The 12,830-nt window shown below is 43.5% G+C and overlaps 1 protein-coding gene across 1 annotated transcript; it reads left to right on the forward strand.

The window, feature by feature from the left end:
• The first annotated feature begins 729 nt into the window (after positions 1 to 729).
• On the forward strand, positions 730 to 3,069 carry RASD2 (RASD family member 2). The gene is made up of 2 exons (XM_074168898.1): positions 730 to 1,000; positions 2,540 to 3,069. Exons 1-2 carry the CDS (start codon positions 730 to 732, stop codon positions 3,067 to 3,069), a joined length of 801 nt encoding a protein of 266 aa, XP_074024999.1.
• Positions 3,070 to 12,830: the final 9,761 nt, after the last annotated feature.

Below are 12,830 nucleotides of genomic sequence, written 5' to 3' on the forward strand. Positions count from 1 at the left end.
ATCTGTTTTCTAAAAGGTCACTGAAGGCACAGATTTTAGAATCATCAGACGGTGCTATTTTGTGGCTCAAATTCCCTGCATCAGCAATGTAGGTTGTACGGGACCAGCTATTTAAAGCTACTGAGATGTCTAGCTTCCACTGATGTCAAGCACGATTCTTGTTTCTGTCTGACTTTTGGTTGATCTCAGAAAATTAGTATTGGGCACAGCTCCTATTTAGACAACAAAGCAAAGCAGTCTAGGTCCTAATGGCAGCTGCAGTGGATGCCGTATATTGGGAAATCTGACCTCTGTGTTTATGTATCTAAATGAGAACCAAGTTCTACTGAAAAATGTGGTAATGTCTAAGTGACGCAAATGGTGGGAAGGAACCTGGTGTCTAAGTTGAAGCACAGCTGATAAAATTAGCCCTTAATGTTTAAACGAAATAGCAAATTGCAATTCAAACCCGTGCTATTTTCATTGTAAATGCCTTCACTTTTATATTACTTTAAAAGAAGAAAGAAAGAGAAAAAAAAAAAAGGGAAAAAACCCAAACCAATCCATGGAAGTGAGACTGAAAAAATTAAGCCATTTCCAGTGAAAAGATTTCTGTATGAGCCATTGATCTACCAGACTGTGCTCCAGCACTCCTTGACAAGCTTGTGGTAAGCAGCTGCCCTACTCTGTCCTCCATCTAGTTTCTGGTCTTTCCTCCAACTCCACTATTTCCTCTTTCAGGACTAAGCAATGATGAAGACTATGTCTGGTGGAAACTGCACCCTGAATGTGCCAGCCAAGAACTCGTACCGCATGGTAGTGCTGGGAGCCTCCAGGGTGGGGAAAAGTTCCATTGTCTCACGCTTTCTCAACGGCCGGTTTGAGGACCAGTACACTCCCACCATTGAGGATTTTCACCGCAAGGTCTACAACATCCGGGGAGACATGTATCAGCTGGACATCCTGGACACCTCTGGGAATCACCCTTTCCCTGCCATGAGGAGGCTTTCCATTCTCACAGGTGAGAAAGCTGGGGAAAGTTTACAGATGGGGAATGGAGGGTAAAATATCATAATGACAGAGATTGGCTTGAAAACTAGCCTGAGATGACTGTTTCTCAGGGATAAGATGCATTTGGGAGGTAGCTAAAGTGACTGCATGATTTTGTTGCAAGATGCACTTCTCTAGAGAGATATTTCCTGGCTGGGATGCTCCAGGCACTATAGGGAGTGCACTAGCCACAGAGAAGTCCACTGGGTGAAGGTCTGAAATTGAGGCTTCTTCTAGTTTAATTCCCTCCTACCTTCCCCTCCTGCTCCATATTTTTTATTGCAGTCACAAATAAATGGCTGAATAAAATCTCATGGGCATAAAGAGCAGCAAGGGACAAAATAAGCATGCCATTATAAGACACAAACAGTGAAAATCAAATGCAAAATGCACGGGAAGGGAATTCAAACCAAGAAAATGTCAAAGTTTTCTTTTTCTTAAAATTTCCAGCCTGATTCCATTGATTTGATATTCCAGTAAAAAGATAGCTCTACTTTTACCCTTTCTCCTTAGTCCATGGTTAATCAAATGAATTAAAGAGGAAAAATGGAAAATGGTGGGCTCATTTTGTACATTCTTATTGTCAAGCAGGTCCTGTTGTGAGCTAAAATTTATTCCCTAACTATGAAAATGACAGCGGAGATATATTGAGCCACAGCTCACAACAAACCTACTTTCTGGTTTTGCTCTCTACCCTTCTAGCTAGCCAGTGAAACACAACGTTCACATCTGACCAGGCTAGTGACCACATTCAGTGAGGTCCTAGGGCCGGCTTCTGGGATGAGGATGTGAGCTCTTGTCCCCAAAAGCTCTTTTAGCAAGTTCCACATGAATGTCATTCACCAGGCAATGGTTTGCGTTATTTTATATTTGCAAAAGGAATTGTAAGTCAGGAAATGTCAAAAGGAAATGCCAGGGGATCTGTGTCATTTATGTATTTCTTTTTTTCCATGGTCTGTTTCTCTTGAGTAAATGAAATGACAGCAGAGCACTGCACATTGGGAAACCTCTCATTCCTGACTTAGGCATTTGAGACTGACTAGCTGTAAATCTTCAGTTCAGGTGTTGTTTCTTGTATTGTATAATCAAAAGGCCAAGGCTGAGTGGCTACTAGGTCTCTGTTCTTCCCGGTGTCAGATCAGGCTCTGTTTTACACAGAGCTACAAATGAAAGGAAGAAAAAAAGATAAGCAATGCAGCAGAGCTGAGATACAAACATGTTTACAAAGGAGAGTACAAACAGGCAGTAACTTGCAAGTCCCGTGATACCACAACTGGATATGGCTGAAGTAACACCATAGCCAAAAGCCTTTTCCATAGCACTACAGAAAGGAGTGGGGAGTTGAATTAGAAGAAGTGGAACTAAAGTACAGCTTCATGAACACATTGAAAAGGACCACATAAAAAAAATGGGGAAGAGATGGCAAATAACGCTATTGCTTTTTGAAAATTAGCTCCTCTGACACAGGTTGAAACCAACAAGCCTTAACAGTATCCTTTTTTAATTGCAGGGGATGTTTTCATCCTGGTATTCAGCTTGGACAACAGAGAATCCTTTGATGAGGTAAAAAGGCTCCAGAAACAGATCCTTGAAGTCAAATCCTGCCTGAAGAACAAGACCAAGGAATCAGCTGACCTCCCCATGGTGATCTGCGGCAACAAAAATGACCACAGTGAAATCTTCCGCAAGGTACGCTCAGATGAAGGCGAGGACCTTGTCTCCAGTGATGAAAACTGCGCTTACTTTGAAGTTTCAGCCAAGAAGAACACCAATGTGGATGAGATGTTCTATGTCCTCTTCAGCATGGCCAAGCTACCTCATGAGATGAGCCCTGCCCTCCACAGGAAAATCTCCATCCAGTATGGTGACACCTTCCAACAGAAATCCTTCCGGATGCGCCGAGTCAAAGACATGGATGCCTATGGCATGATCTCTCCCTTTGCTCGCCGGCCAAGTGTCAACAGTGACCTGAAATACATAAAATCAAAAGTTCTCAGGGAAGGCCAGTCGAGGGAGAGGGAGAAATGCACGATCCAGTGAAAGAGGTTTGCGCTTCTGTCTGAAGTCATTATCCACATGCAGTGCCTTAAAGAAAAATGGTCTGTGGAAGCACAGAATGGGCTCATGGGGTTCATCAAGAGCTGCCAACATGGAAAAAGGATAACTCTTCCTGCAGGTTCTGCTGAGTCACAAATGTAAATAACATCGTCCTTGTAAACGACTGGGAAAAATCATAGGCCTGAGATATGAGTGCATTTCTCTGTCTTTGTAATGTAGCTCCTCTTCATTCCCCTTTTTGTTTAAAGAATACAGACCTGAGAAGTAAAGAAGTTTCAACCTCATCCTTACAAAGAAAGTAGGTAAAAAATGCACAAAAGGCTTTAACAGTTACCCAGCATGCAGCTCTTGCTAAGAGAGAGGAGATTACGTGTATGCGTGTGTGTATTTCTGTGTGTCTGTGTGTGCACATGCATGTGTGGAGCACTCCTTTTAAAAATGAGACTTGCATTTCAAAGGGCAAGAGTCTTACTGAGGTTTCCCAAGATTGGGAGTGGACTCTATATATGGAAACATGACTCTAACTTTCTTCCGAGGGGACCTGCATTAAGAAGATCTTGATTTTATGTTTGCTGGGACAGTTGTCATTTCACATCAACATGAATGTTCTTTTGTATTATAGATTTTATTTGGGATTTGGTTTTTTTTATTGTCTGGGGGTGGATTCTTAGCAAAATCAGATGGCAAGTGCGTTTGATATCAAAACAGTGTCTACTTTCTAGCAGTGAAAGGTGTTTTTCATCTGTAAAGATATCTAATATGTACATTGATTAAAAGTGAATTTGTTCTGCAAAAAGCCAATACATTTGACTGCTTTGCAAGCTTGGTGTGATATTGTTTCTCAAAGCAGCCACTCCAACTCTGAATACTGTAGTACAAATGCCACCCTTTGCCTTGCTGGCCACTGAAGGAATGGTTCCTTCCTCTGCCTGTATCAGCCAAGACTGACCAGATTTGTATGTTGGCTTAGACCACTTCTGAGGCAGGACTGGGTTTTCCTTCAAAATTAAGAACTGAACAGTTGTAGAGCCAGCTCCAACATATTTCTTCCGTTAACATGCCTCTAGTCATTTTGTTCATCATTTTCCCTGTTGTCTGATAAATGTTGCCTTGATGGAAAGCTTTGAACTGCAGAAGTCCTCAGATCAGAAGCTTTGAGCTGGCTGCCCAAACAGGGCTGAACTGATAAATCTGGGGCCGTCTATTCACTTTTTCCCTTTCTCAGCCCAGTCCAGGCTTCCTTGTCTTCACCTCCCTCCCAGTTCTGCTTCTGGTTTTGTTGCTCAATGTACTCCTGTATATATTCAAAGGCAGCAAATATATTCTCTCAGATGTGAGCTTGCCACTCTCACTGACTGGAACGAGATGTGTGCACACATAACTGTGGGCAAAGAATGGCCCCAAGACTATACCAACAGTAGAGTATATACGTTACATATACCTCAGAACAACCTTTAGATATCTTGTCCCTCCCTCACCCTCAAATTCTGGTTTTGGCTGTATCTGCCTTGCTGTGTCTTGGGCAGAGCTGTGAGCTAGTTCATGCTATAATTTGACAGCAAACCAAGAGTGATGGTTGTCTAAAAATTAGCCTCTGGGACTCAAAATCCCATATTCATTTATCAGCTCCACCCTTCATTGGTACTGTATATTGACTGGTAAAATACACTGTTCTTTTATTCCTGTTGCCAGGGCAGCACTTTTCAGACCATGCCCCCACCCTCCCTATCTATAAATATGTACATCATTTATGATTAAACCTGTTTTATTTATTAGCTGTGTCCTGGTCCTTTTTCACTTTGTCCAAGAATAATGAGGCAGATCCTATTTTTTGTTGTGCTGGTGCAGCTACGCAGTGAGTTTGTGGGTTGAGAGCCCGGATGAGATCTCCAGTAAGTTCTGGAAGAGCCTTTTATGTCCTCCAGGCACCAGGGGCTATACATTTGTCTGTTTGGAACAGAACTGTGTCTATACCTGCGTATTTCTATCTATCTTTCTATCTGAACATTGACTTATATGTACAGATATCCTCACAAGCAGAAGCAGACAGTTACTCTTCCCCGTGCTGCCTTCAACATGAGAAGATAACCACTCTCTCCATGAACAGAGGTGGAGTGCTTAGCCCTACTGCAATTTAATGTGGGCTCTGCAGAGACATCAGTGGTGCTCTCAGCAGTCTCTCCATCTCACCATCTGTACCTCTCAACTGTATGAGTCTTGGTGCCCCTGAGCACGAGCCTCCCTCCCTACAGATTCTCCACCCCAGTGCGTGACTGCTGAATGTACCAGTGACCAAGCTCAGGCACCCACGTGCCACAGGGACATGGTGGGGTTGAAGACAGAGGGAGAAGGGCATGTGTAATTGGTTAGATTAAGGGGCTCCAGGAAGCTAGAGGAAAAACTCCTTGCACTATAGCCCGTGTGCTGCATTACTGAGCCTATGTCCGCTCTCCTCACCTGTTAGATAAAGTTGAATTTTTAAAATGGCTCCATAGTCATCAAGTCTCTGCCTCTGTCTGACAACACTGACCTCACAATTATTTTCCCTGCTGTCCTTCCACCTCTACAAAAACACCAGCTTTCCTTACCCTTCCCTGTCCTCTCATTCCTGCCTTTTCCACCATGGATATGAAGACACAGGGTACTGAAAAACAATGTTGCAGTGACAGCGAGGGTGCAGGAGTAAGGGAAGCTGAAGATCAAGGAGAAAATGCTCACAAAGATATGCTGGATCCCATGGGAAGGTCAGTGAGCCCCAGCTTCAGTGTTCAGTTTGGTCTGCCTACGCTCAGGGTGAGAAGCATCTCAGAAGCTGGCTGGGAGTGAAGGTGAAGCAGCACTACAGTCACCCGCAGAAACAAATGGCAATAAGAAGGTAATCTTATTAAAGTAATCCCAGTCTTCTCTCTGCATTTTGTTACAGATGATAATTGCTTTTGAAGTTAGATTATCATGCTCCCGAGGACATTTTTTTTTTTTTTGCTTTTCTTATATTGTTAGTCATTCTATTAATATTCATATATTATTTGCGCTCTAGAAGTGCTTACACCCACTAAAACAGACAGTATCAGTTGTTTATTCACAGTTAGCAGCCATTATGTTCTGTGAAAAGGGTGGGACTGGAAAACAGGGAGCAAAGCTACCTGTCTGCACAGTGGGCATATGTAAGGTAGGAAGAGGAAGGGGGAGTTGTTTCTCCCCTGCTGACTACTGAACATGTCTGGCTGTAAGACAGAGCAGGCAAGGGCTATTACATGTGTGCAGAAACTGTGAAACCCTGAAAGAAGCAAACAGCAGACCTACAGCCAGGCCTCAGAGGCAGTGGAAAGAGAAATGACTTTTTTTTCCACCTTGGGAGTCAAGAGGCCTACACAGCACTTACTGTAACCCCTGAGGTTGGGAAAATGCACTGAACGAATGGCAAGTCTGGAGGAAGGGATATGTCTGGAAAAGATGCTGCAAGCAGCTATGCCTTTATTTGGTCTTACCTAGCATAATTAAGTTGCTTTATTCCAATAGCTACGTTGTCCTATATGCAGCGTATAAAACCGCGCATTAGTGATCCAAAGCCTCGATGATGTTTTTTGTTTACTTACTTGCAGGACAACGAGAAGGGGCATATACCTGACAAGGATCAATCACAGCCCTGGAACAAGACAGGGCTGAGATTTATTTTGTACATTGCTCTACACAGCAAGAAAGTCCTTGTCCTGACAAAATTACAAGTCAACACGTTTTAGGACCTACTATAAATAAGACAAAAATCTAATTAAGCCACAGGGTCAGTACAAATCAGGAAGGAAATAGTGGTCATGGTGAATTAAGTAAAAAATAAATTGAGGGTTGGAAGGGCAGAGCAAAAGCCTGTTTTGGTATCCAGAAGACTAAATTAGGCTTCTGTTCTGAAGGATCCCCAGGAGGACTGCTGCCACCAAGCCAGCCTAACACTAGAGACAGGCTTTCATGGTGCAGTCTCACAAAAAGCATTGTCTCCTTGAGACCCCAGGGTGCAATAGGTCTGATTGTTTGGGAGGCTGAAGGGATTGTTATTATCACAAAGGCAAGTAGGAAATGGTGGGATAATTTTTAAAAGGGCAGCAGAAGAGAAAAGAGCTTCAGAAGGGGGCTCACAAAGGTAGGATGGCAATAGGGGGTTCGGTGGGTAAAGAAAAGATAGGCTAGAGTGTATGCTACAAAATGTACCTTTCACCCTTATTTCATCCTTCTCTACACACAAGTCAAATCTGAAGACATTTTATTTAGCTTTTTTGTCCTTCCTGTTAACCACCACTTACCGCTGTGTAAGACCCACACCCAACTTCTCATCACACCTTTTGCTGCTTTAGATTTACTCTCCTGTCATGTACCATATTGTGGGCTGCCTTGCTAGTCCTGTCCCAGTATCTTGGCTAGGGCAGAAGGTTACAGGCACAGGTGTTTTTGAAGTAAGTGATGATTATTTGATTTGATTTGAAATCGCTATTACTCTTAGGGGTTTTATTAGCATTATTGTTTCTTTAAAAATACATGGTGGCAAGCTCAGATTAAAGGCTCTCCTTGGAAAAATATATAAAACGTGATATAATGTACATTTTCCCCACTGGTTTCTATAGCAACAGCCTTATTTCTGCACTCAGAAAGAGCAGAGAATTTGCAGGGGGGAGTTGAGTAGCAGGAGCTCTGCCCTAGATCTTTCCCCTCTGAGTCCTCATGGGAAGTTTTCCTCTCTCCAGTTTCTGTTACGTGGAGAAACAAAGACCACCAGCCAGACCCAGGTCGTAGACCACTCAATATGTCTGGTAAAGATGTGGGATGGATATGCTACCACAGATAAGAACGTAATTTCTATGATATGATTGTAATCTGGGGCATTGCTCCTGGCACAGCACCTGACATGGGAAACACACAACCTGACTTCTCTACTCAGGTCTGGTTAGAGCTGTGAGCCTTGCCTAACTTCTTTCTTCCCTGTGTCTTCACAGACCGCCATCTGGTACAGTTAGAGCCTGAGACTTCCCAGAGAAACATTTCCTTTTGCTGTCATGACAACATCACCCAACATCATCAACCTTTCCTTGCCCCAACCATCATTGGCTATCCATAGCATGCAGGACTGTCCCGAGTCCCAGGCATCATGTTCCTAGAAAGTTATTGACAATTTGGAAGGAGGCCAAGGACTAGCAAGAAAAAACATTTTATGAGCCTAGAGGGATATGAGCCTAGACTTGAGTAAGCCTTAAGAAAAGGCTGAAAGGAATAACTCTGTGCTATGTAGGTAAACAAAGTCTAAGAGAGGCTGGATGAAAACCCCTAGATGTGTTTGGAAGGTGGAGATGACAACTGAGATAGCACTTTATTTAGAGTTGGACAGTGGGACACCTCAGTGGGAACGAGAGTATTAAGCAGGAAATCATAAGCAAAAGAGCAGCGTAGACTTTAGGGCAGTGGAATCAATTGGCAAATTTTCTAAGAGATGTCATGAAAGTCCCATTCAGAAAACACTGGGAAAAACACTGAAATGTACATAGCCAATGGGGGTAACGGTGTTCGCAGTGGATAGAGTGGCTGAGACAGTAGGTTATTTTGATCCCCCAAACTTGTTTCTGTGATGAAGCCTGATCCCAAGACTGCTTCAAAGAAATTTCCTCAGGCTGCCTGTACTGGCTGCATGCTCCCGACCCCCCAAGTGGAGGGTTGGTAGTTCACTGGTCCCCTCCAGCCAGACCACTAACAGTAGAGACAGGACTTCTGATGTCAGACCCTGCTTTTTAGACCATTTCCACAAAGATCCCTGGACTGCAGGGATTTGCTGCTGTTTGCAGCAAACAGCTCCTTTGGTGAATTGTCCATGAACAGTTTCTTGCACATTTGTTTATTGTTCAGAAGTATTTGACGAATGATTTATGCAAATGTGTCCTGTGTTTCGGCTGGGATGGATAACTAAGATTAGTTCAGATTAAACATGAAGACAAGGAGGGATGAGGTCACTCTGTTTCAGGATATCTGTAGCAAAGTAAAAGAATATAAATGAAAATAAATTTCAACTTGAATATGTGTCCTCACATCACTCTGACCTAGAGGGAAGCACATTCCCTCTCTCCAGACCATCCCTTCCCTCCCGGCTCTTGAAGCAGGAATTTCATATGGACGGTATTCATTCAAATAGAGTGTCCTCTCACAAGCATGCAGCTTTCAGCAGTTAGCACAGAGCACCAATTCACACATGAGAGCACTGAATATTTTAAATTGTTTATAGCAATATGTCTTGAGTCCATATTTTGAAGTTTAAAAAAAAAGGGGAAAATGGAAAATAACCTCTACAGTTGTGGTGATGAGAAGCAGGGGAAGAAATTTCTGACTCCAAGAAACAATTCCTTCATACACTGAGACCTTATCTGAAAAACTGCACAATTCTATTCAGCTGGGAGTTGTGGTCTTTCTGTGTTAGACTGGGAACCAAAGCAAAAGAGAAACACAAGAGACATACTCCCAGAAGTGGAGCCAGAGCTTGCATTTCAGACCCCACTAACACCAGTGTTGTGACAGATCCCACCTAGTTCCTCAGTGTCTTTGCAAAGCTCCCAGGAGCTTCAGAGTTAAAATAAGTTAAGGTTGCTAAACTAATTGGGTGTTAGGTACCACAGGTTTCTGTCTTGCTCTTCAGGTGAGAGATTTAACAGCCTGTAGGAACAGTTCCACCAGTTTCCAAACTCTTTACATAAATCAGCATTTTGGTTTCCCATCCCTGATAGAGGGCCAATAGCAGTCACAGGAGAGCTGAGAGAGGATAAACACCTTCTAGATTGCGAGGCACTTGGGTATTGAAATGATGGATAAACACGTTAAAAGGTGAAGAGGCAGACCGGAAACAAATATTACCTCAATCAGGAACTGAGCTGCTGCAGTGCCAGCTACACAGGAGAGCAATTACATTTTGCGTAATCCCCAATTTTTGCACTACCTTCAGTCTTGTTCTCCTCAGCAACCACTGAGCTGGCAAGTCTCAGGAGCCTCAGGATTAAAATTACACACTGGCTACCCCCTGCTCTTCAGTCACTACATACCTGTGTGCTAAACAGCAGTGTGCTGCAGAAGGGTTTTTGCTCAGGGATCCTTGGGTGGATGCACAGCGTAACCTCTCCTTTCACTCTCTCTCTGCTGGAGAAATGAGTGCCGCAGGGAAACACAGCCTTGTTAAACACAACCTGCAGGGTTAGAGGACAGCATGGGGAAGATCAGTGGCATAGCTTTTGGCTGGTCCAGGGCAGAATGTCTCATGGTTTCTGTCACAAAACAGTTTGTTCCTTGCTGGGTGGCTCATTGCCAAGGTAATAAATACAAGTTTCTATAAAGAAATAAAATAAAAAGGAAAAATAAACACAGAGCAAAGACTTGTTCTGCAAATTGACTGGAGGCTTGCCTGAGGCAATGGATAAGGGGTGACAGGGATGAACAGCTCTCTTGTGGAGCCTTATTAGAGAGCGGACCAGAGCTCTTCTCAGATACTCTTTATGAGATGCTGCCATCTGGGAGAAATCCAGATTGGCAATTATCAGAGAGAACAATTCCAGCTGTCCACAACACTGCCAAAGCAGAAATTATCCCCTTACACAATGGCACTGACTCAGACTGCTTGCAACTTTTGTCGAGTTTGGGGCAGTTACACAAGGTCTGTCATTAGTCATGGTGGTATTTATTTGTATTATGGAGCCCTGCCCACAGAGCAGGACCCAATTATACCAGACAATACACAAAGGCACAACAAATAGAAAGTCCCAATGTACACAAAGGCCAGGGCAGAATCTGCAATATTAGTCCACTACTTTCCTAATTAACATCTGAGAGCCAAATACTTCTGTAGAGACCTTGTAACTACTACATTGTGGCAGTAGCAGCACCAAGATCAAGTATAATGTAGTAGTGCTCTTCCGTCAGCTGGACTTACTGAAACAGAGAAAGCAGATGTAAAGGGTTATGCACCGTTTCCAAAATGCTCATGGGATGGGTAAATTATTATTCTTGCACTGGTTCCTTGCATCGGTTCCTATCAGTCTTGCCAAGGAGAGATCTCTTAGGTAGCACCTCTGAGCTGTGTTGGTGGTCCTGTGGTTGTGCAAGCCCCAAGCCAGCTGCGGCTCATGGTAGTTCAGGTCTAATGCTGAACTCTGTCCTGCGACAGGGAGCAGAGCTACCTTAGATATGGCTGTCGTGAAACCTGAATCTGAGCAGTGCAAGGAACTGAAACAGCCATACTAAGTCATGGCAAAGGCCTGATGACTACCCTGTCCTTTAGTGACCAGGTGATGCCTCAAGGGATGTCTGCTCCCCTCCAGCCTGTGAGCCATGCCGGGACCTCACACAGCTCTCAGGGGAAAGATATGATATATATAGATATATAGGTCATATGCTGCTAGAAGCAGGGTGTCTACCCACCTCTGAAATACAAACTGATGGAACAGAAGACATTTTTAGCTGCTCACAGAATTTAAAGTTGAAAGCAGTGAAAAATCATGGAACGGATTGAGATTCTCCTCAGTGGCCCCCTTGTACTGCTGTAGCCCACACAAAAGCTGTTACTTGCCTTTGATCTCCTAGAGAGGAATACCTCTGGCACAGGCTTTGGCAAAACAGTTCACAGTATCCTAAAACTTTGTTTCCTCCCTCCACAGCATGATCGTTGGAGAAAGGTCTTCCCTTAGATGGATGGTAAAACCCTTCCCGATGATAGAGAGCCCAGCTGATGTAGAGCATCCCAGCAGCAGCAGGACATTTTACTGTGCTAGACAGCGAGCAGATCCGTAAGAAGTGAACGCCCCTGGTGGAAGGGAGAGCCTTAGGGATGTTTTCTATCCCTTCTTCTTGGGACTTGATACATCTCCCCTAGCACATTTTCTCTTGTCAGACAAGAATTCTGCCAAAGAGGAAAATGTCTAGAAGCACCTCATTAATTAAGGAGCCTTGAGTTTTGCTGATTTTCCATGACACTTCGGACTCTGAATTGACTTTTGAAAATGAGATGAGCTTAGGCTCACTTAAGCACTTTCTCAACTTTATCAAAATTGTTCCCTGAAGAGGGAGCATTTAAGGACTGAGATTTATCAGGAGGAAGCATTGTTCTGAACCAAATTTCCACTGAAAGAGAAAACTGAAAAGATAAGTGATTTTGCATGAGAGGTGCTTGAGTAGGGAAGGTTTTCTTAGTAAAACAAGAACTGTCTGAGAGGCTCTTCTGATTTCCCACTCATTTACATTGGAGGAAAAAAAAAAAAAAAAGAGAAACTTGCTGTTTCTTAAAAGAACTGAGAAAAGGAATGTATTTCAGAGTGAAATGTTTTTGCATCTTTTTCCCATGGTATCTTTTTGTCAACCAGGAATTAAAGCAAAAGAGAGACTGAAGTTCCAAACATAATCTGTCATCTGTGTCTCTACCTGGGTTTGGCTGGTCTGTGTTCCCTGCCACTATCTTTTCCCTCACTGGCTAAAGGAGAATCTGAAGCAATAACAACTAAAAGAGCCAGTTTGTTTTTGACTAAAGGCATATGTGGTCTCGGAATCACGGAATTGTCAGAGTTGGAAGGGACCTCTAGAGATCATCTAGTCCAACTCCCCTGCTAAAGCAGGATTGCCTAGAGCACATTACTCAGGACTGCATCCAGGCGGGTCTTGAAAAATCTCCAGAGAAGGGGACTCCACAACCTCCCTGGGCAGCCTGTTCCAGGGCTCTGTCACCCTCACGGTAAAGT

The sequence above is a fragment of the Numenius arquata genome, chromosome 2, assembly GCF_964106895.1.
Source record: "Numenius arquata chromosome 2, bNumArq3.hap1.1, whole genome shotgun sequence".
NCBI classification, from domain to species: Eukaryota; Metazoa; Chordata; class Aves; order Charadriiformes; family Scolopacidae; genus Numenius; species Numenius arquata.